Raw genomic sequence first — 23,415 nt, forward strand, 5'->3', positions numbered from 1 at the left:
GAAGCTCAGCCCTGTAAGGATGCTCCTTTATTATTTCAAACGTGAAAGCAACGGACCTGAAAACTGAGATCTGATCAGTCACTGAGGTGCACGTGCATATAAATATCCAGGTTCTGAGAACAGTGACCTAAGGTATTAACTCTCAGTCATGTGTGGACCAGGGGATCAGCAGAGTCTCTGGCCATTCTGGTTCTCTAAGACACATCATGGTTCTTTGCTTTGTCAGACTCCTCCTATCATGCAGGATTTTCCAGGAAACAAGATGTGTCGTCTTCATCTCATTACTGTCATACTGTCTTGATAGTAATTCACCATTGTGCTGTGCTGGTCCTTAAGCGCTTGTCGTTCTTTGAGTATGTCTATGAAATGATGCCATTGGTATTTTCCTTCATTGCTAGAAATCAGGCAAGTACAGGAAGCCGCAGAACGATTGAGTATATATGAAATTCATAATTTATAACAGCAAACGAAAGCATGAATACCCATTAATAGAGACCTTGTAAGTTAAATGATAGTAAAGACATAAAATATTCTGCAGCTGCAAAAGAGAATGAGCTGGAAAGTTACTCAGTAATAAAAAGGAATAAGCTATTGACACACATAACAACTTAAATGAATCTCAAGAACATTACGCTGAGTGAAAAAAACCAAAATGCCAATCCCAAAAGGTCACATACTATATGACTTCATATTTATAACATTCTTTAAATGACAAGATTATAAAAATAGAGAACAGATTAGTGGCTGCCAAGTGTTAGAGATGGTGGGGTTGGGGGAATAGGAGAAAGTCTGTAGAGGGTGGTTACACCAACCTACATATATGAAAGAATTGTATACAAATATACTCATACCATATATTCCATGCTATGAAAAGAACAGCGATGCAGTTGAAACAATTTCTGAAAATTTTCAGTAAACCTCTTTATATTATGAAGGTACCTTTGGAAAACTAAAGAGGGAGATGGGGAGGGGAGAGAAAATGGGAATATTTTATGTATGATCTGAATGAACACTAAAACATACTGGTAAAGGAAAAATAAGGTAGTGTGTGTACAAAAACCAGGTAAAAACATTAATACTTAATGCTTATCCACACAATTTTTCTCAATTAACACTGGTTGCCTCTACAGATGGAGTCATGGGAGGCTGAGGGTTGACATGGATGGGACGCCTGAACCTCCTGAATTTTATACCTTTATTCACAAAATTACTTTCTTCTTGAATATGTGAAAATCAAGGCAAATCAATGATTCTGTGCCCTCACTTTTGTTCATACCTGTGGTCTGGCAACTACTTTCTGTTACTCCTCAACCCCCTGTAAGTACTAAATTACCTTTTGCACCCAAGCCTCTCAAGCCTCCATACTAGTTCTGAAAATCAGTGTCACTGGTTACCTGAAAATGCTTCTGAGTAATTACTCTTTCAACACACTGTACTATTACATATGACATAGCTCAGTTTATGATAGCTGACTATAAAACATGACAACTATCTTCAAGCCAGCTGGATATTTTGAATTTCAAAAAGAACATGTGAGAAAAAATCAAAAAGTAATGATGATGATGACTACTGATTTTTGAGCTTTTACTATGTGCTCAGTACTGTGCCAAGTAGCTTACATACATTATCTCAATGTTTAATAGGTGTGTTGTGTTATTTTCATTTTATAGGCAGGAAACTGAAGCTCAGATAGGTTAAATATTTCATCCGGGCATGGTGGCTCACACTTAAAATCCCAGCACTTTGGGAGGCTGAGGTGGGCAATCACTTGCGCCCAGGAGTTCCAGACCAGCCTGGGAAACATGGTAAAAACCCGTGTCTTTAAAAAAAAAAAAAAAAAAGGCTGGGTGTGGTGGTGCACACTTCTAGTCCCAGCTACCTGGGAGGCTGAGATGGGAGAATCACCTGAGCCCGGGAAGTTGAAGCTGCAGTGAGCTGTATCTAGCTTCACTGCACTCCAGCCTGAGTAACAGAGTGAGGCCTTGTCTCCAAAAAAAAAAGTTGCTTAAGGTCATACAGCTTCTAAGGGAAGAACCTGAACTTGTACTAGGGTCTGTCTATACTAAAAATGAGAAATCATTTTCCTTCTATAGCTTAGTAAAACTTACCTCAGCTGAGAATCTGTTGCTTTTACAATCCTAGTAATTAAGCCAGGCTCTAGACACCTATTATCAAAATATCTGCAACTTGCAGTTAGCAGGATACAATACTTAACACAAAAACTGAGGGGACTCCAAAATAAGAAAGCCAAAGTTGAGAATCTTAGTCAATCCAATAAAATTTAATAGTTGATCTCTAGATGAGATGGCACCTACTTTGGTTTGCTCAATGATCACAACTCTTTCACAAGGAAAATACATCCAACCAGAAAATTTAAGATTTTATCTTTGTCAATAAACTTCTGGATTGAACACTGATATCTGAATCAAACTCAAACTTCTAGAAAATTATATGAATCAGCTGTCAATAGACTACTTGTGTATTATTATTAATGGCTTCTGATTTCTGTAATCAGTCCCTGAATATTTCAAATACAGCACTTAACACTAAATATTCTCAAACAGAAAAATTTCTGGATCTCATCTACTGAATTCCTCACACAGGAAGTTTACAAGTAAAGGTGGATCACTTAAGCAAGAGATTTCACTTTTAGTTTAAAACGTCTGAAATCATCTTTACAGAGCTGACCAAAAAAAAAAAAAAGAAAAAAGCTGAAATACCCACCAAGGTATCAGAAACCTTCCCAAACATAAGATTATTTTAAGTAACATGACACCACAAAAGATTTAAAATAAAACTCATATGACTAAAATCAGCAACTAAGAGAAGAAAAACAATGTTAATAAAATTAAAATTAAATGCTAGCAAATAATGGAATCCAAGATTGGTCCTCTGCATTTCCAGGGCACCTCTTAACAAACTTAAAATATTTGTATTATCAAGGCAGTTTCTACCCACAGCAAATTTCTTCTTCAAGGTACCTTGGACTTCCTATTGTATTCTGCTTCTAGTAGTAATGTAAGTGCAAGAATTTTGTTAAGCCCCACATTGGACTAGCAAAATCAATTATCAACTGGCTGTCTCCATTACTCTTTTTGGTGCCAAATCTTTTTTCATTAATCCCCTTGCATGAAGGTTGTTATACCCATTTTCTAAAGTAGGAGCACGCTATGTTCATTCTCTAAGGTCATGTAATCGATATCTTCTGAAAACTGGCAGAGGTCCTTTCTGACTCTGTTAACTCTTCCACAGCTCCCCACCCTGCCCTGGTATAACAGAATAGACATAAAGCCATGGCTGTAAGGTGAAAACACATACACGCAAAATTACCCATGATTCTAAGTGATTCACGGGTAATCACCACTCATTTCACTGGCATTCTGACTACTGTCAGTTAGAACGTCACAAGGTTAAGGACAACTGAAATAAAGCATCCTACAGAAGAACATATTGGCCTCCATTTCGTCTGAACTAGAGAACACATTCTAGAAGTTTTGTTTTTGATGAGAATAGGCATTGGGTGGCTTTAGAAAGTAGTAAATGAGTCTCTGTACAAATAATAATTCTATTTGGCTATTTTGCGACATATCTTCACTCAACATAAAAAAGGCGGTTGAGAAAGGTCAGTACACAGAAATATATTGTAGGCCAATAAGCAATCAAAATAGCTTATTAAATACTGCAAACAGCGGAAGTTATTTAACGTAGCAATTTATACATTCAATATTGACTTTTAATGAACTTAAAGTCTCTTTTGCTTAAAAATTCAGATTTTCAGGGAAGATAAAAGTACAGAAAGTTGTTAGAATTTCCATTAAACTGGGGTATTCAGTACTATAATATAAATTTGTTGAACCCAAAGAGATACTGTTCAAATGCTACTAAGTATTAGCTCTATTCATACAGTCTTTAATGTAGGTCATAAAACTAAAGGATTTTCATCTGTGGCCTGAAAGAGAATATTTCAAAATATTGAAGTATTCAGTGAACACATTTACAAATTGCTGAGTTGGATTACAAAATGGAAATGATGCTTGAGGAAGAAGGCTCATCTTCTTTCACGCTAAAAGATGACTTTTTTCTTTGCAGGATGTTTAAAGAGAATAATATTTGGGTTTTATCTCTGTATGTTTCTGGGTTCCACCTGGTAGTAACCACAAGAGAGGAAATTCTGTGCAGAAGGCCATGCTTTCCAGTAGTGAACAATCTGGCAAGAACTTGTAAACCTGACAGGCTTAAAGGTTACATGCCAGAGTGCTCTGCGTCTTTATTACTCTTTCCCTGCAATCTTCATTTAAAAATCTACAATTCAAGTTCAAAGTAAGGCAACAAGCTTGAGTTCCATGGAATACATCAGTTCTGTCTACCAGGAGTCAAAGCCAGATCAGGAAAAAATAAAAACCTAACAGAGTATAAAGGGAGAAAGTGAAAAAAGGAAGCAAGGAAAGAAGAGAGGGAAGAATAGAGAGGATAAAAAAAAATTTTTAAATAAAGCATCATGTTACAGAATGGATATGCTCCAGGGAACTGATGAATATTTGAACTTAAGGTTCATCAGTCTTCAAGACACAAAGATAGAGAAATAAATCAGCTATAAAACAAAGATGAGTGTTTTGAACATCATTTGAACCCTGTGTTTTACAACATGTGCTACGGAATCATTGAGCCACATAATATTCAATTAAAAAGAGGTTTTGGGATGTTCAGCTAGCATTTAATTAGGACATACCATATTTAAAAAGCAATAAAAATAAAATTAAGAAAACAAGAGAAAAGGGCCCATGCTGTATAGCCCATGAATCTCATCGGCTTTATCATGAAAGTTTATTGTTTTTAATCCTAGTACAATCAGCTACCAGTTACATACAGTAAAAAACAGAAACAGCCACAAAGCAATGATGATAGAGATAGTCTGTGACAACGTACAGTGGAGGAAATATTCTCTGTTGGAATCCTCCAGCGGACCCCCACCTGGCTTCAGCAGTTAAGCTATCACTCCCTCCCTCCCCAAAACAGTTAAAAGAAAAATTAACGTCTTGCTTGGGCACAGCAAGATTCTAATACCTCTTGGGGACACTGGAGAACTTTAAAAAAACTAAAGCAGTAGAAACAAAACAATAACTGAAACGTGGAAGCAAGGTGACACACAAAGAAGCTCCGTGAGGCCTTGGCTTCAGATCACCTCAAAGCGAACCACCTGGAAAGAAAAGAAAAGGCTGTCACACCTGGAAAGAACAGGTAGAAGGTTCAGTAACCCTTAATATAACATCACTTCACTCCTTCCCAAATCTATCGAATTCAAGTTTTTCTCAAGGTTTTTATTTTTATAAGTGAGCCAGGTTGTAGAAAATGGCTTCCTTTTCTAATAATATTGTAAATGTTAACAACTAGCACATACTTACTCTTTCAGAACTATAAAATAACACAAGAAGAGAGCATTTTTAGCAAAGCATGCTGTCTTCTTTATCTCAAACCCTTTGAAGCAACCACACAGTAGGCTATTTATATGACTGTGTACTCTTACCTTAGAGGAATAATGACTCCGTTCAAAAACTAAGTCTCATATATATTTGGTTCGATTGAGGGCTTTTTCAGCCAGGTGACCACTTTCATCTGTGATCTTCTCCCAATCAGTCTGTCCGACCACAAAACCTATGGCCCTTTTCCTATCTGCATCCTTCTTCTCTTCCAGGTCTGCCCATCTGACCTAAAAAGAACACAGCATTAGGCTGAGCTTCAGGAAAAATAAATATGCAAAGAGCCCCCTCCCTCTCTGGACAGTCTAAGGGGTAGAATGACTCATCTGAAACCGCAAGCTTAAAAAATTAAAAACTAACCCAGGAAAATTGGGAAAAGTCATATATTTTAAGTCACAGAGAGAAAACTCTCTGGCCAATCCAAGTCCTAACCATTCCAGCTCCTGAACAGTTCAGCTCAATCCTGTCCTCTCTTTCTCCTCTGCCATTCCTTTTTATTTAATAATTCACTGACCTCATTTTTTTTTTTCACCTGAAAGCAAAGCACTAATCTCTACCTAGTCTTCCTGTCTGTACTCATCCCCTCCAGATTCATGCTGCCAGAGTGAGCTTCCTAAAACACACAGTTGTGACTCATTTGCTTTAACTCCTTTCCCTACCTACCAGGTAAAGTCCAAGAACTCAGGTCCCTCTTGATCTGGCCCCAACTACTTTCCTGCAACATCTCTGGCCAGTGCCTATGGCATTTTATACAAACAATATAAACTTCCTTCTAGCACTCAGAGTGCATTGCACCATTTCTTGTCTCTGTAACTCTGCATATAAGTACTAGTCATTCTTCCTGAAATGTCTTTTCCCTAACCTTATCCACTTGGCATGAGTCCAGTCATCCCTCCCTGACTTACCCCTTTTTCCTTTGCCAATCAAATAATCACTGCTTCCCACAGTTAACTTCTGGATTTTGATATGTCTGCTTTTGAACTTCCACACTGTACTGTAATTATCCACTTACAGATCTGTCCTCCCTAACAGACTATCAACACCCTAGATCAGTAACTGAATTTTATTTATCTCTACACAGAAATATTTCTTGAAATTTAATCTTAGAGAAAACAGTAAGCTGGTATTACTACTTTCATTCATGAGATAGAGAGACCAAGAAACAGACTCAGCTGATATCCATGGCAAGATTACAACTACAAATACATGGATCAGGGATATTTCCTATTGGTATTCTGATTTTTAAAATATATATATTCTTACATATGATTTTTTAAAATTTTTGTAATTTTTTTTTTTTTTTTTTAAGAGTCAGAGTCTCACTATGTTGCCCAGGCTGGTCTCAAACTGCTGGGCTCAAGCAATCCTCCTGCCTTGGCCTCCCAAAGTGCTATGATTATAAGCATGAGCCACCATGCCCAGACACATACTATGTTAATATGTTTTTAAAAGTATATGGAGATATACGTACTCTGTAAAAGTTCAGATTCTTAAAAAGAAACTATGAATCTGTTGCTTGCACTACATGGTACCAAAGTCCACAGATAATGTATTTTAAACATGGCTTGTGATTTATTATCTGTGACAAGGAGAGGGAACCAGAGCATGGAAACACCATGCTCTTCACACTGGACCTGGAAATGCATTATTGCTCTAATGTACACTAATTACTATTTGCATGACTGGCAATGAAATAACTAGGCTTCTAACAGTATCACCTGGTCAAAGGGAGGAGTCACAGTAATAGCAGTGGGAAGAAACTGATAACACCTGACTTTCCAGAAAGTAGGTTTTTAGTATATAGAAAACCTATGGCTCAATGTCTTTCATGGGCCTTAGTAAGAAGCCTAATAAATAATGTGGGCTTCCATATAGAACAATCTTTGGGCATTCTGCCCATCAATGCTGAAGTACCTATTTTGATTAATTCATACATACAGCCAGGCACAGTGGCTTACACCTGTAATTCCAGCACTTTGGGAGGCCGAGGCCGGCAGATCCCTTCAGCCCAGGTGTTCGAGACCAGCATGGGTAACATGGCAAAACCGTGTCTCTACTAAAAATACAAAAATTAGCTGGGCATGGTGGTGTGGTGGGTGTCTGAAGTCCTAGCTACTAACGAGGATGAGGTGGGAGAATTGCTTGAGCCTGGGAGGCGAAAGTGACAGTGAGCCGAGATCACACCACTGCACTCCAGCTTGGGTGACAGAGAGACCCTATCTCAAAAATAAATAAATAAATAAATAAAATTCATATATACTCTCTTAGCGCCACCTAGGATCAAGGATATACATTTTAGCGAAAGATCATTACGAACTAAGTTTTGGGCATTTATGTGAAAACACACTACTGTGCTGAGGATGCCATGGGAATGGATTTAAATTTGCTGTGGGCTGGTTACTTTTTCTTTGTTCAGTGGCCACAGTTTGCCCCTTACATGGTAGGATTAGAAGAAAAAGTGTGTAGTTGTTTTTGAAATCAGTAGTATGTTTGCGAATAAATGCCCAAGATTTTAACATTGGAATTCGGCCAGGCACAGTGGCTCATGCCTGTAATCCCAGCACTTTGGGAGGCTGAGGCAGACAGATCACCTGAGGTCAGGAGTTTGAGACCAGCCTGGCCAACATGGCGAAACCCCATCTCTACTAAAAATACAAACAAAATTAGCCAGGTGTGGTGGTGGGCACCTGTAATCCCAGCTACTCAGGAGGCTGAGGCATGAGAATGGCTTGAACTGGGAGGCAGAGGTTGCAGTGAGCCAAAATCACGCCACTGCACTCCAGCCTGGCAACAGAGTGAGACACCGTCTCAAAAAAAAAAAAAAAAAAACCAACAACAAATGAAGTTGGAATTAAAATATTTTGGAAACTACTGTATTTTGTTAATATCTCTAATTTATACTGATGCTATAGTAAAATTATTTATTTACATGTTGAATTCCTCCACTGGATGTCAGCTCCTTAAGAGGACTCATTCATAGACTTCATACAAAGACATTCAACATATGGAATGAATAAATGATTACCGAACCACTAAAAATATAAGAAGCACAATAATGACTTTCAGCTTGAAATGGCTTCTTAAATGTCAGTGTCCCTTTTAATTTTCCTAGAGGTATTTTTGCGACTTACAACATTTTTGCTGTTGTTTTTTCCTGTAAAAATAAAACTGTTATAATACAGAAAAATCTCGACTAGCACTCAAAGGTTTGAGGTCCTTATATTTCATCCACTGTCACTATAAATATTTCTAAAATACACAAACTCAGGAAACAAACAAGGGAAATGTTCGCCTTTCATAGTCATCAAAGAAATACAAATTAAAGTCCAAGTAAGCTACCATTTTATACCCAAGCAAGCAAATATTTTAAAAGTAAATTATATTTTAAAGTCTAGCCATTTAGGCAAAATTCTAATATAACCAACTCTACAGAACCACCTTTTCGTTATAGAGGAAGTTAATCCCAAGAACCCACCTGGTATCTGTAAAAAGCTGGATCACAGAAACAAAGCAAGCCCAGAAAAGGAATGAGTAATGTACAGCATTCTGTATTCTTTACTACCTGTAGGATCTCCTTGTGCTCTAATGTTGATTTTGGTGAGTAGTTCAAGAGTTAAAAACTATCTGAAGTCAAGGTATAAGGCAGGGGAGGAGAGTTAAAGAGGAGTAACTTTCAAGAACTAGAATGTGCACCATTCAGTTCTCTTTGGTCACCTAACCTAACAAAATAAACTGCATGGCATTACATACTCCTTAGTGAAGACAGTGATAGTTACCTGAGTAAAAACAGATAAAATATTTCTCATTTTAGATTACTAATTGTTACCAGAACTACACTTTATTATTTGCAAGAAAGGGCCACTTCTGCCTCTGTTGGCTCCAGTCTTAAAACTTGAGTAAGAGGTATCATTACAAGTAGTTCTTTGGTGAGGCTGGGTGCAAATGGCAGTGGGCTCTCCCTTCCCCATCCCTTGAAGTTACACAAACAAGGGCAGGCTTTGGAGTATCTGCAGTATTTTAAAAAGTTTTGAAACCTGGATTCTTTGTAATAGTGCCCATTACAAAGTACACTAAGGCACTGAGAAAATTCATTAAGAAACAAATACAAAGAAATGATGCATAGAGGTAAATGATGCACAACCTCATTCTTAAGTAAATAAATGAAAAATGAGATACTATTTTTTTTCACCTATCAGATTATCAAAAGTTAAAGAGTTTGATAACAGCACTGCTGGTCGAAGTGTAGAAAAACAGGCAATTACTTGCATGTAGGTATTTAAAGAGAGACATACACACCACAACCTTCACGTCTGTACTGGCAATAAATGGAAACACTGTAAGCATCCATCACTAAAAATATTACGGTTTGGACATCTGTCCCCTTCAAATCTCGTATTACGGTTCGGATGTTTGTCCCCTTCAAATCTCATGTTGAATTGTAATCCGCAATATTGAAGGTGTTTGGGTCATGGAGGAGGATCCCTCATGAACGTCTTGGTGCCCTCCTAACGGTAATGAGCAAGTCCTCACTCTGAGTTCATATGAGATCTGGTTGTTAAAAAGAGTTGGGACCCCCTCCCCTTGGTTCCTCTCTTGCCACGTTGGCTCCTCCTTTGTCTTCCATCATAATTGAAGACTTCCTGAGGCCTCACCAGGAGCTGATGCTAGCACCAAGCTTCCTGTACAGCCTGCAGAACAATGAGCCAAAATAAACCTTTTTTCTTTATGAATTACCCAATCTCCCATATTCCTTTATAGCTACGCAAATGGACTAATACAAAGGGACTAGTTAAATAACTGATTGTACAACCAAACAATGGCACACTAAGGAGCCCTTTAAAAAGAATGGTAGGTCTGTATATGCTTATATAGAAAGATCAAGATGGAATAGCTGAAAAAGACTTGTACAGAACAGTATATATGATCCCTTTGCTTTGTTATTGTTTTAAAGGATATACACATCTATCACTTTTACTGAATTCAACATTTATGTAAAGACCTATCTAATGCCCTAGCTTCATTTCTCTATTCCCTTTCATAGCAAAACTTCAAAAAGTTGCCTACATATGCTGTACTGTACTTCATCATTTCTTATTCATTCTTTAATCTGCTCCAAACTGGTTTCTGCCCCCTCATCACTGTAGACTGATGACAAACTACAATCATCAGTGACCTCCATGTTGCCACATCTAGCAGTCATTTATCTGTTCCAAACTTACTTGTCTTTTCCGCATCATTTAAAAACTGACTACACTCTTTTCTTCTTGAAACACTTAGCTCTATCTGAACTAAATTTTGGAGTCTGGCGTCCTATTGCCTTTTCCATTTATACTTTTTCCTTGGGCAAGATCATTCAGTCCCATGCTTCTAAATACCATTTCCTGAAATTTGTTAGTTCAGTCTGATCTCTCTGGTGAATTTTGTACTAATAAATCCAACAGTCATTTTGACATTTTCACTTACACTTCTAACTTAATTAGAAGAAAAATTAGAATTTCTCTCACAGAACTTAAATTATTTCTCTCAGTTCCAAAAATCATGACTTATGACTCCCTCAGTTTTCTCTCTCTCACTAAATGGCACCACATATATGCAGTGCTCATGGCCAGAGTACCAAGGGGTCACCCTTGATTCTATCTACCTTTGGACCCTCCACACTCCATCCATTAAGAAGTTCCACAGGTTCTCTTCAATACCCTACTCTGTACTTGGCTTCTTTTGCCCCATGACAAAATGGCACAAGTGACTGGCCACTCCCAATGCCTTTAAGGTTAACGCACTAGCCATGTGAGGTTCTGTTCTCCAATTTTTCAAGTTACTTGTACATTTTGATGAGATAATTTATAAGGTATGACTCCTTTTTGGGAAGTGTAACATGACATAGCGTAAACTAAATCATTTTAAAAATAGCATTCATGTGATTATCTGCCTGTAACTTCCTAAAACCAGATGCCTAAATGGGCCCTTCATTTGTTGGCAGTTATTGACAAAGTCTCTTACCCTCTTCTTCCCAGGCTCAGAAGCACGAGTATCATAATCATCGGGGAGCTGAAGATAATCCTCCATTCTGCTGGCAATGGCCTCCCAGTCACGTTTCCTTTTAGTACCAGTCCTCAAGCCATCCAACTTGTCTGAGGGACAAACACAGAGCCGTAGCATTAAGGAAGAGTGTGAGTTTGCACACGACACACACACAGGGGAAAAGAAGGCTGGAACACTTTCAGAGGGCATATCCACAATTTTGAGTGCAGCATCACTTGCAGATCCAAACTATCTTCTTGGCTGAGATAATATCAAGTTCTGTGCCAGAATTTCCATTGTTTGGTATTCACTCTGGTAGCCATTATGTTTATGATGTTGGTTTAAGAGCAAATATGGGCAAAGCAAGAAAAGGCACTTGACTCCTGGTCTCCTTGTCCTCCCACCCACCATAGCTCTCACGTTCTGATGGCAAATGCAAAGTTGGGCTTTTCCAGACAGTGTCTTCCATTCTTTTTTTCTTTAACACAATATTAACACCACCCATTTCATCTGCAATCATGTTTGATACTGTGTCATATGAAAAGCAGGTAGTACCAAGAACTTAATAAGCCAAGCTAACGTTTAAGGTTTTAGATGAACAGTTTTTTTTTTTTTTTTTTTTTTTTTTTATTGCTGTGAGTGCATTCACCATGAATTAATGTTCATGAATAAGCTGACTATATGAGATCACCACTTTCTTTGCTCATACTATGAAGTTGACCATTCTGAGGCTAAGGGCTAGTCAGATAATTTTACCAGACCTGATAATTCTTTCTGAACCCTGAATCTGAGAGGGCTAGGCTTTCCAACAACTCAAAAACTATAATCAATTAATGAATAGGGATTGCAGATTCAGAAATTATGAGATATGAGTTTAGGTGTCTTAAAGAAGAACACGCAATGAAAATGTGTTGAGTCTTTTATTGGTTATTAATAATTGATTTTGAACGCTACATGTAGGATATTATGAGTTATATACATTTTTTGCTACAATGAAGCACTAAACTTCTGAATCATCTGAAGTTATATAAACACACTAGTACTAGGCAGGCCAATGAAGAAAAGCCTAAAAACTTCAGAAACACAGCATAACCACACTTCATTGAATTCCATAAAGAGTGTATATAATAAAAATCTTTTAGACACCATGTTGGAGAGAACTTGGTATGAAAAGTGCAGTGAAAGCAGTGGCAGAAAGGGTGAGTTTATGTTTCAAATATAAAAGTTTTACACACAACTGTTACAAGCTTTAAAAACCAGTAAGATTTTGCATTCGTGGCAAAGTTTTTTGTTCCTAAGCCCCTTTCCCATAAAAGTGATTATCATTGAAAAATCAGTAAGGCAAACTGCAACAGTTTATAAAACTCACAAAAATTTTAATCATCTCATTTTGGCAAAATTTTAACATGTATGGATTCAAGAGATCCAGTCGTCTAATCTCTGGAATCACATGCTGTACCAAATGGCTCTATCTACGTGTATATGACGGGCCATATTATACATGATCTTAAAGAAGTGACCCCCTGACTGCACAGGGACACAGGTTATGGTATTAGAAAACCAACAAAGTCCCACAAACAATAAAACTGTTCTCAGTTCAACAGTGTACAGTATTACCAGAAGAGAAAGAAGCTCCAACACACTTATTAAATAAACCTCAAAGGATTTCCAAACTTAATACGATCAACTTTGACATTAACATACTTCAAAGTAAAAATTTCATATTTCATTTCCAACAACAGAGCACAGCCAGGCAGCAATACAGAAGGGCAGTGTGAAAACTGCAAGAACTTTTCCTCATACACTGGGTATATATGACAGGAGTTACAGTTGCAACATGGAATTTCAGAAGAGCATGTATTTCTAGTCTGAGCACCCTTGTTGAAATGTTTAATTTGAAATTTTATTGTGCAAATATGTTTAAAGTTTCCTTCTTGGGCTGAAGAAAGGCTCACACCTCTTCCACATGGCATACTGGAAACCAAACACACAGATGGATGGCATAAGGTGAGGGGAGAGAAATCTGGGGTTGTTAATTACAGAAAGACTGGTGTTCAATCCATGCACACTAATGATTTTCAGAGATTTCAAAAGATGAAGTTTTAAGATGAAGATGAAGTTTTAAATCCAACTTGGCAGGTCACAGAATTTTACCACATATTTGAAACAGTATGTATTATAGCACAACAGAAAAATTCCTTAGATACAGCTATGTATTTTCTAAATGTAAATGGTATTTCTGAAAATCTGTTCAAAGTAAACACAAGATTACGCACCTATACAAATAATTATATTCCAACTCTGAAGAGATGAATCTGTCTGACACGTAGAAAACCAATATACAACTCATGAGTAGAGACAAATGACACTGAGATGAGAAAAGCAAAAGTACTTTATATGAAGAAACCTCAATTAGGATGATAACAGTCTCAAATATTCTAGCTTCACAGTATGAGAAACTAAAATCATGTCACTGGAGTTTAAGTAGCTTCAATGCTGAATCCCAGCACCTGATGTGGCAAGTAACAACCTGCCCTTGCATTAGGATGCCTGTGTCCCAGCAGGGAAGAACCAGTCTGGTGGGACTGAAGGTGGGCCACAGGCAGCCTTCAACAACTCCATGCCAGAGGTAGCTCAGGCCTGTTGTGAACTGTTCTAAAATCACATCACTTTCAATTTAACATTCAGGCAGAGGCTGAACTGTGTACTATACTTAATGAGCATAGATCAAGAATCTGCAATAAGATCTAACCAGCTGCTTGAAAGACTATAGGTAAGTATGTTCTCACTGGCAGACTCATTTGTGAATCAAAATTCCTCTGTTTCAGATTCAACTGTTTTCACTCAACACGTGACACCGCTAAAACATAATATATTTCCACCCAGTATAATCATTTTCCAAGAGTAATTGGGGAATGTTGGTAAAGTACTCAGAAAAATAAATTGTACTTGGTAATCAAATTATATTAAATTTGTTATGATAAGGAAGGCAACATAAATAGGCTACAAGATCCGACACAAGATCCTCATGTTTTAGAGAAGAATCTTCTCAGTTGGGTCAATGGACCAACCTCAAAGTAGTAAGCACTTTCAAGAATGCACACTCTTTGCCTTCCTCTGTGGTAGGATTAGCTCTTAATACAGTGGTGCAAGATACAAGTCCTTATATATAACATTACTGTCACTCTTGTTAAAAAATAAATAAAAACCCGACTGCAAATATGTTAAAATTTATTTCCTAGATTTATTACCAGATCTTCAGTGCCTTTCATTGAAATGGTTTATTTAAAAAAATCCATTTCTGGAATTCATTATCTACTATTCTGTCTTTAAAACTGAAAATTTGTATAAAATGTATTTTCTGAGAAGCAAATGGTAGACAGGCCAGAATTTTTTCCAGAAATTCCAAGAAATACCAATATTAATATATATTCTTGAATAATCATCACAACTAAATTCCCTTTTCCTTTTAAAAACAGAAAAGTAAAAGATGGACTGGTTTGAGTTTAAAACAGCATTACCCCAGATCATGTATTACATGAGGCCTCTAAAGATTACACATTAAGCTAATATTTATCACTTTTACATCCCCCTTAACTACCTTTATTTATGATCTCTCTTTGCCCCAAAAGATAATCAATATTTAGAGAACCAGAAGAGAGAAAAGATCTTAGCATATTATGGGTCATTGTAATGTACAGAACTTCACAGAGAGTTAATCTAACGTCGAAATAAGCAGAACTAAAGCATTATTATTATTTTTAAAGTATTTTGTAATTTTTATTTTCCTACATATTTAATTGCATTTAAACACATAAGTGCTTTAAGGGTCTCTGGAAGATGACAATTAGTTATTATTAAGATTTCCCACAGAGGGAAGACGACTAGAAGAATATGTCAAAAACCACATAAAATTTTCACACAACATAAACTAAAAAAAATCTTTTAGACTTGACAACAAAGCACCTATACCAGTAATGTAATAATACAGTTCGCGGAACTGTCTTTTAACACAGGACCTGGTCAATACCAACTGCTAACACAAGTAGTTGGGGCAAATTAAAGGCATAGCTTATGTAATTGCATGTAAAATGCACTCCTTTGATGTCAGAAACACATGTCCCAAGCAATGAAGCAGCTAAATGACTCAAACTTCCTGTATCAATTTAAGATACTTAGATGGTTCCTTTAGTTTTGGAGTATAATACCAGGAAAAGAAACATAAACTGACAGTCATACCTCATGTATCAGTAAGGCTGATCTCAAAAAGTCCTTAGTACATTGTTTTAGATTTTTATTCATACATCTTAATCAACATGTTAAATGGTTCTCTTTAAACGAAGTAAAACTGAAAAACTATTTTGCAGTTTTCACCAACAAATACTAGAGGGAATCCATTGGGTATGTATGACTTTTTTGTTTGACAGATAACTTCACATTAAGCAACTTCAAATTCTGATTTAGACAATCATTTAAACTGGTTTAACCTTGGAATTTGGCATTAACAATTTGAAGAAAAATTTAAACTGAATTTTATAAAGCAGGCTCCTCAAAAACCTGAATTACATATCTGCTTCTCTCTACTCAGAAACTCTCATTTATTATACAAGGAGAATAAATGCCTTTTAATTAATTTTAAACTTTATATTATTTTTATTATCTAAAGTATTCATAATCAGGTTTAACTTTGGACTGCACTTAAATATTCTTTAAAAAAGAAATCTCATCAGCACCAACATTTCTGATTAATATAAAAGAATAGATTTTATAAGTGACAACATTTTGTTGCTAAATTATCAAATATTTCTGTTGACTCTAAAAACTTTAAATAGTATTGAAAGCAGTTCTTTTAAAATACTTATGACTTTGTCACAAGATATAAAAGCTAACAAAATAGATTGGAGGATATAAGGTAGGCCAGAAATCTCTGTTCAAGTAGAAGTTTTAGGAAATTTGTTCCTCTTATAGCAGAAAAGATCTATGACCATTACCATCAGGTATCACATATAAAAACAGGAAAAAGGAAATACCCACCTAGCTTTGCCTCAGATGTGTCCATCTCCCATTTGCTTTTCGGAATGTAACCCTAAATCGTACACAGAGAGAAGCTCGAAGGGTTAGAAAGAGACACATACATGCATATCACGTTTGAACTGGAAAAGCATTAAAACTGGGAATGGATTCAGTTTCCACTGACTAGCTGTAAATACATCCTTAGGGGAAACACAATCTCACTATCTTTGAAGAAACTAAATGACCAAATTCACCAAACTGCACTGTCCACATTTCGGAGTAGTCACTTCAGAATAGTATCATGAAGGCGCTCTGAGGCAGCTACAGTTCAGGACTCACAATTGTAGTCTGAACAACAGCTGTATAGCAACTATGATAAGAATGTACAGGTAGTTACTGTGCTAATATTAATATTATTCAGAGTATCAGATAATTTGTAATACTAGCTAGGTTATCTTCTAAATATAACTGCTATTATCAACTGATAGTAGCCATAAGGTCCAAAAAGTGTTCTTCAAGATAGTTACTTTATATTTCAGTAATTTCAAGTACTCAAAAGAAAGGAAAAGAATTGGTAGCACTTAACCCAATTACCCAATTAGGAAGTTCAACTTCATTTTAAAATGACTCAATTCATTTACCAGTTAGAGCATACAAAGGCTAATTTTACTGAATCAAATTCAGAACATTTTTATTAGTTGAAAACTAGATTATTATTTCTGATGTTTTTAAAAATTATGTTATCCTATTATATGCAAAACCAGAAATCTCCACTGGCAACTTACATCTTATATTTCATAAAATAACTGGGTGGCTTATTTCGAACTCACTCCCAAAAGATTTTCAAATTTCCTAATGTGCCTATTGAGCTATGCAGTAATCATTTCTGTTTATTCACCTAGCAAGTATATGCTTTTACCATGTGATTGATCATGATTCCCCTTTACCTTCATTTAGACTGTTTTCCATTGGACCTAACATACAGAAATGTTAATATTGGAATCTAGTAAACAGGACAGATTCATCAATGGTGTCAGCATCTTCTTTTATGAATCAATTTATCTCTCTACTGTTGGTAATGTTCAAGTTCATGAAACAAACTGACACACAGGTAAAGTAAGTCACAAAGCATTTTGAAGATTTCATGATGATAGCTTCTGTGTAAGAGTTTACTAGAACATAATCCTATGGTTTCATACATTTCTAGTCTATCAGCCAGAACTAATAATTCAACTTCAACTTACTAGGTAGTATTTTGGATTATAAATTATATATTTTCCAAATACATTTTTTAGAACAAACCAAGACAAAGCTATGCTGAAGTGATAGTGCTGAAAGTACTGAAGACAAGTTACATCTTAAAAATCATCTGAAAACTAAGCATCACTGGAATAATATATTTATAAATTTTATCTATTTAGGTTCACTGAAGCACTAAAGGCGGCAAACTATCATACCAATGATCCCCTACAAAGGATTATCTTTACCAACAAAACTTTGGATTTCACCCAGCTATATTAATAAGTGCAGAGTGGAAAATGCAAGGTTTACTGATAATTCCATTAAAATAGACTGAGTGGTTGGTGTGAAACTTGCTCTTAACCCTTGGTTAATATATTCTCCAAGAATCTTTCACTCTCGGAATAGACTCCAATAGTAAAAGATTTCAATTCTGCATCTTTGAACGGGTTAAGAGAAGTTTTATAATCAAGTTAGGCAAACAAGTGTATTCATTCCCCACTGCTGGAATCATCCTGGTCTTCCTTTAAACTATATTATCCTCCCATTGCTTGAAATTGTAGGCCACTTGGAAATAAAGCAGATAATCCAGCAGGGTAGAATTCTAAGGCTTCCTTGCCATGACTCTGACATAAAAATATAGTATTACAGTGTGTTTCACTTTAAAAAAGTAATAGTACATTCAGTTAAAAGTTCCCAAGTTTTGACCTACACCTAAGCAAGTCAGATGTTACGAACCATATCTTGAACTGAAATCTCCACAATAGAAAGACGGAGCTTCAGAAAGCTAAAACATTATAGACTTCTCACGTAGTCAGTTTCTAGTACACACGCTGCAAATGGCTAAAGAAGTCATTAGCCATATTCCAGAAGAGCGTGGACCTTGTAGTGAATATCCTGCCTAAATTTTAAATTATGTATGCCAAAATACAACTTAAGAAAAATAGATTTTAAAAAAACACATACTGAGACTCAAATGCCATTAACTTTAAAACTTATTTTTTAATCCACATTTGAAATCTTGGAATGTAGAGGTTGACACCATCTTTATATAAACACAGTTTTTATCAAGAGTCCTCTATATCACACACGGGTTCGATGGGACCACTCCCTGGAGATTCTGTATACTCTAGGGGGTAGGAATCAGAGTTCTCATTTTGTACATTTTCAAAGGAATATGAGGAGCAACTTTAGCAAGGGCTCAAGTATTAAATAAACCGAGTAATATTCTGGATTTAAAATGCAACACTATTCCAAGGCATTGCTAATCTCTGTACTTCAGCAAACACTGAAAAGTCAACATAATTCTATAGGTCGCATATTCTTGAATGACAGGGAAAGGCAAACGTCTCTACAGAGGTGTGATCGAAAGCATTTCACATTAGGTACACAGAAACTTTAAACTCACACTATGTAAGCCTCTAATCAGCCTAAGCAAAATCCATTGCCTACACAGTCATTTAATTTTTCCCTGTCACTTAGGATAAAATGCAGAAGAACAAATCTAGCAGCCAGTGGCAACCCTCTGCCTCCCCATTCAGTAAGTTCTTCTGCCTCAGTTGACAGAAACTAAATTTGGAGATCTTGTAGCAAAGAAGAGACAATTATGCCTATGTTGGGTAGGCTGTGCCACATATCTGCTGGAATGTAAGAATGCCCTTTCATATGTAATTATTTTCTTAAAAGGTATACTCCCCTAAAACCACCCACAAATAGATGAGTACAAGAGTAAGTTTCTTAGCACTCTGTTAAAACTTTCTTTTAACACCACAGTAGAGGGTTCTTTTGGTCTGGGGAAAAAGAAAGAGTATCCAAAAGTCTCCTTGAAGATGATTATGGAAACTTATACCGCTAAAGTGTGTATCAACAGTAGTTATCTGACCACAGATCTGAATTTAAACCTTCTTTAAGAATTTTAATAAAGAGACACTGTTCAAAGTGGTTGGTCTGTCTCCTACCAGTTCGCTTTCCTCTTCCTCTGCATCTTTCTTTTCTTCTTTCTGTTCTTCGATATTTGCATCAAAATCTTCCATCTCTACCTGTACCAACCATTAAAAAAAAAAAAAAAGACTGAGTTAACATTTAGCAAAATGTTGACTCCTTCATTGAGATCTGGAATGAACACAGTAGCCTAGAGCAAGACAGGCTCACTGTTACATACCAAGTAATTTTTAACACCCTAAATTTTGAAACAGAACTGATAAAAGACAGGATATTATTGCCTTTAATTTTCCTTGAATATCCATCTGTATAATTCCCTGTAAAGTATAAGTGCTAAGTAGATGGCTACCTATTTTGAATGCTTATGGATTACTAGAATTTTCTTTTAAAAATCTTTAACAAGCATTTTTCCAATCAGATAAAAACATGTCCATGATTCAAATTTCAAAATATAAGAAAAAGTATACTGAAAAGTGGGATGATATTGGCTTGGCCCAGAGTGGTAGCAATGCAAATAAGCAGATGAGTTAGAGAGGTCATTAAAAGGTAAAACTGACTAAACTTTCTTGACTACATGACAGGTTTGAACACCAGTATAAGGGCAGAGTAAAGAGTCAGGCCTGGGCACGGTGGCTCACGCCTATAATCCCAGCACTTTGGGAAGCTGGGGCAGGAGGATCGCTTGAGTCTAGGAGTTCAAGACCAGCCTGGGCAACATAGTGAGGCCCCATCTCTAAAAAAATAAAATAAAAAATTAGCTGGGCATGGTGGCATGCGCCTGTACTCTCAGCTACTCAGGAGGTTGAGGTGAGAGTATCATTTGAACCCAGGAGTTGAGGTAGCAATGAGCTATGATCATGCCACTGCACTCCAGCCAGGGTAAGAGTCAGACTCTGTCTCAACAATGATAAAAGAGTCAGGGATAACTCCCAGAGTACTGGTTTCAGCAATCAAGTGGTTAGGGTTCTTTTTTTTTTTTTTGAGACGGAGTCTCGCGCTGTGTCACCCAGGCTGGAGTGCAGTGGCGCGATCTCGGCTCACTGCAAGCTCCGCCTCCCAGGTTCACGCCATTCTCCTGCCTCAGCCTCCGAGTAGCTGGGACTACAGGCGCCCGCCACCACGCCCGGCTACTTTTTTGTATTTTTAGTAGAGACGGGGTTTCACCATGTTAGCCAGGATGGTCTCGATCTCCTGACCTCGTGATCCACCCGCCTCGGCCTCCCAAAGTGCTGGGATTACAGGCTTGAGCCACCGCGCCCGGCCTGTGGTTAGGGTTCTAATCACTAAAACAGAGACTACTAAATGAAAAACAGGTTTGTACAAACTACATTTTGGATAGGTTGAGTTTGAGGTATACTAAGATAACATATATTTTTTTGTAGAGAATTTGGAAAATAACAGTAAAAAGAATATTATAAAAATCACCTATACTCCCTCCATTCAGAAACATTACCGTTAAGATAGTCATATAATTCAGTCTAGACTTTATAACATTAATGGCACATAAGTGACAATCTAAGCTACTAGAAAGATTCAGATGATCTATACAGAGGGTACAAAATAAAAACAGAGCCTAGGATGGAGCCCTAAGGGGGCCCTTTTAAAGACTGAGTAGCAACAGAAGCCAGTGAAAGAGACTGAAAAGAGATAGCCAAAAAAGTAAAAGGAAAACCAGAAGAATGTGAATTCACAAAAGCCAAGAGAAAAATATGTTTTTTAAGAAGGTGGGCATGGTCAGCTATATTACATTTGGCTGCAAAATTAATCAATAGGGGAAATAAGAACTGTTCACTGTCACAGAAATCATTAGTGAGAGGGTTGCCAGACAATGTTAGTGGCAGAAATAGGTTGAGGAATGGCACGGGAATTAAAAACACATAAAAGAACAATGATGGCTGGGCATGGTGGCTCACGTCTGTAATCCCAGCACTTTGGGAGGCTGAGGTGGGGAGATTACTTGAGGCCAGGAGCTCAAGACCAGCCTGGCCAACATGGTGAAACCCCGTCTCTACTAAAAATACAAAAATTAGCCAGGCATGGTGGCGCATGCCTGTAGTTTCAGCTACTCAGGATGCTGAGGCAGGAGAATCGCCTGAACCCAGAGGCGGAGGTTGCAGTGAGCCAAGATTATGCCACTGCACTACCGTCTGGGCGACAGAGTGAGACTCCACCTCAAAAAAAAAAAAAAAAGCATAATGACAATATTGAGTATTAAGAGGTCAAACAAAACAGAAACCTAAAACTGGTAAAAATAGAAAATTTCTCCTTCCATCAAATTAATAATTGATTCAGGCAAGAATCACCAATGAATGAAAATTTGTTGGGGAAAAGATGTTAAGAGTATCTCCCTACAGTTTACTTATCACAAAGAGAAAAAGGTAGAAAAATTTGATGGATACACCTTAACCAAGTAATCAGTGCTTAAATCACTAACAATGAGATAAATTAACACACCATATGACTCCTGATGTAAAACACTGAGAGGGCACAGTATCACTTATGTAGCATTCCTGCTAATGTTTAACCTGAACCTAAGCATGTGGAAACAAACAGACAAACTCAAATTAAGGGGCATTCTACAAAACAAGCCTATACTCTTCATAAATTCTTTATCTTTCATGACAATGACAAGGCTGAGAAACTATATTTTATATTAAAGGATTGAATCTTGGATTTTTTTAAATTTCTATAAACCATGTTATAGGGACAACTGGTGAAATGTGAATATAAACTATATGTGAGATAATTCAAGAAATTTAATTCAGGAAATTTATATTACCTAATATAGTATTTTATCGATACTAAATTTCCTGCATTTGATAACTGTTATCAAATCAAAAGAGAATGTCCTTGTTCTTACAAGATATCTACTGATGTATTTAAAGGTGAAGGTTTACGAGATCTGCAACTTAATCTCAAATGGTTCCACAAAAATAGTGACATCATTAACAAGAATGTTAATAAGAATATATGCATACAGAGAAAAATGTGGCAAAATATTAACTGTGATCTCAACGAAAGGCATACCAGTAGGTGTTCTTGTATTAATACTATTTATGTAACTTTTCTGTAGATTTTAAGTTTTTCAAAGTAAAAAAGTGAAAATGTAATGTCATTTTGCATTGCGTTTGAACCAAAGGATACTCACCTCTTCAATAGCAGCATCTTGCAGCAAAGAACGAATATCTAGACGCATCATGTGACGAGGTGCAGTTTCCCAGTGATCAGCCATCTATTGAAAAATTCAGATGGTCAAGTTATCTCTGGAAACTACTCAAACACCAAGCAAGCATCCAAGATAAACAACATTTAACAATATTTAAAAATACTGTTAAATATTAATTAAATATTTAATTGTTAAATATTAATTTAATATTGTAAAGTCTAACGGGCTAATTTCTTTTTTTTTTGAGACAGAATCTCAGTCTGTCACCCAGGCTGGAGTGCAGTGGCGCCAACATGGCTCACTGCAGCCTTGACATGGTGGGCTCAAGTGATCTTCCCACTTTAGCCTCCCCAGTAGTTGGGACCACAGGCACATGACACCATGCCCAGCTAATTTTTGTATTTTTTTGTAGAGACAGGGTTTCGCCATGTTGCCCAGGTTGGTCTCAAACTCCCAGGCTCAAGCGATCCGCCCACCTCAGCCTCCCAAAGTGCTGGGATTACAGGCCTGAGCCACTGCGCCAGGCCATAACAGGCTAATTTCAAGAAGAGCTAGGAA

At 36.9% G+C, this 23,415-nt stretch overlaps 1 protein-coding gene across 5 annotated transcripts in view; it reads right to left on the reverse strand.

Annotated features, from left to right (window-relative positions):
- Nucleotides 1-4,782: 4,782 nt before the first annotated feature.
- YLPM1 (YLP motif containing 1) overlaps nt 4,783-23,415 on the reverse strand; it is a 74,530-nt gene continuing 55,897 nt past the window's right edge. For 3 of the 5 annotated variants that reach the window (XM_021941398.2, XM_021941401.2, XM_021941400.2), the window contains 6 exons: nt 22,840-22,923; nt 19,709-19,789; nt 16,533-16,584; nt 11,478-11,608; nt 5,525-5,707; nt 4,783-5,197 (listed from right to left, as the gene is read on the reverse strand). In XM_021941398.2, the coding sequence (XP_021797090.1) occupies nt 5,561-5,707; nt 11,478-11,608; nt 16,533-16,584; nt 19,709-19,789; nt 22,840-22,923 (495 nt within the window). In that variant the 3' untranslated portion in view covers nt 4,783-5,197; nt 5,525-5,560. Of the gene's footprint in view, nt 5,198-5,524; nt 5,708-11,477; nt 11,609-12,095; nt 13,473-16,532; nt 16,585-19,708; nt 19,790-22,839; nt 22,924-23,415 lie in introns of those variants that run through there. The other 2 variants (XR_002523432.2, XM_021941399.2) reach the window with 2 other exon arrangements.

This window comes from Papio anubis, chromosome 7, assembly GCF_008728515.1.
Source record: "Papio anubis isolate 15944 chromosome 7, Panubis1.0, whole genome shotgun sequence".
In the NCBI taxonomy this organism is placed as follows: Eukaryota; Metazoa; Chordata; class Mammalia; order Primates; family Cercopithecidae; genus Papio; species Papio anubis.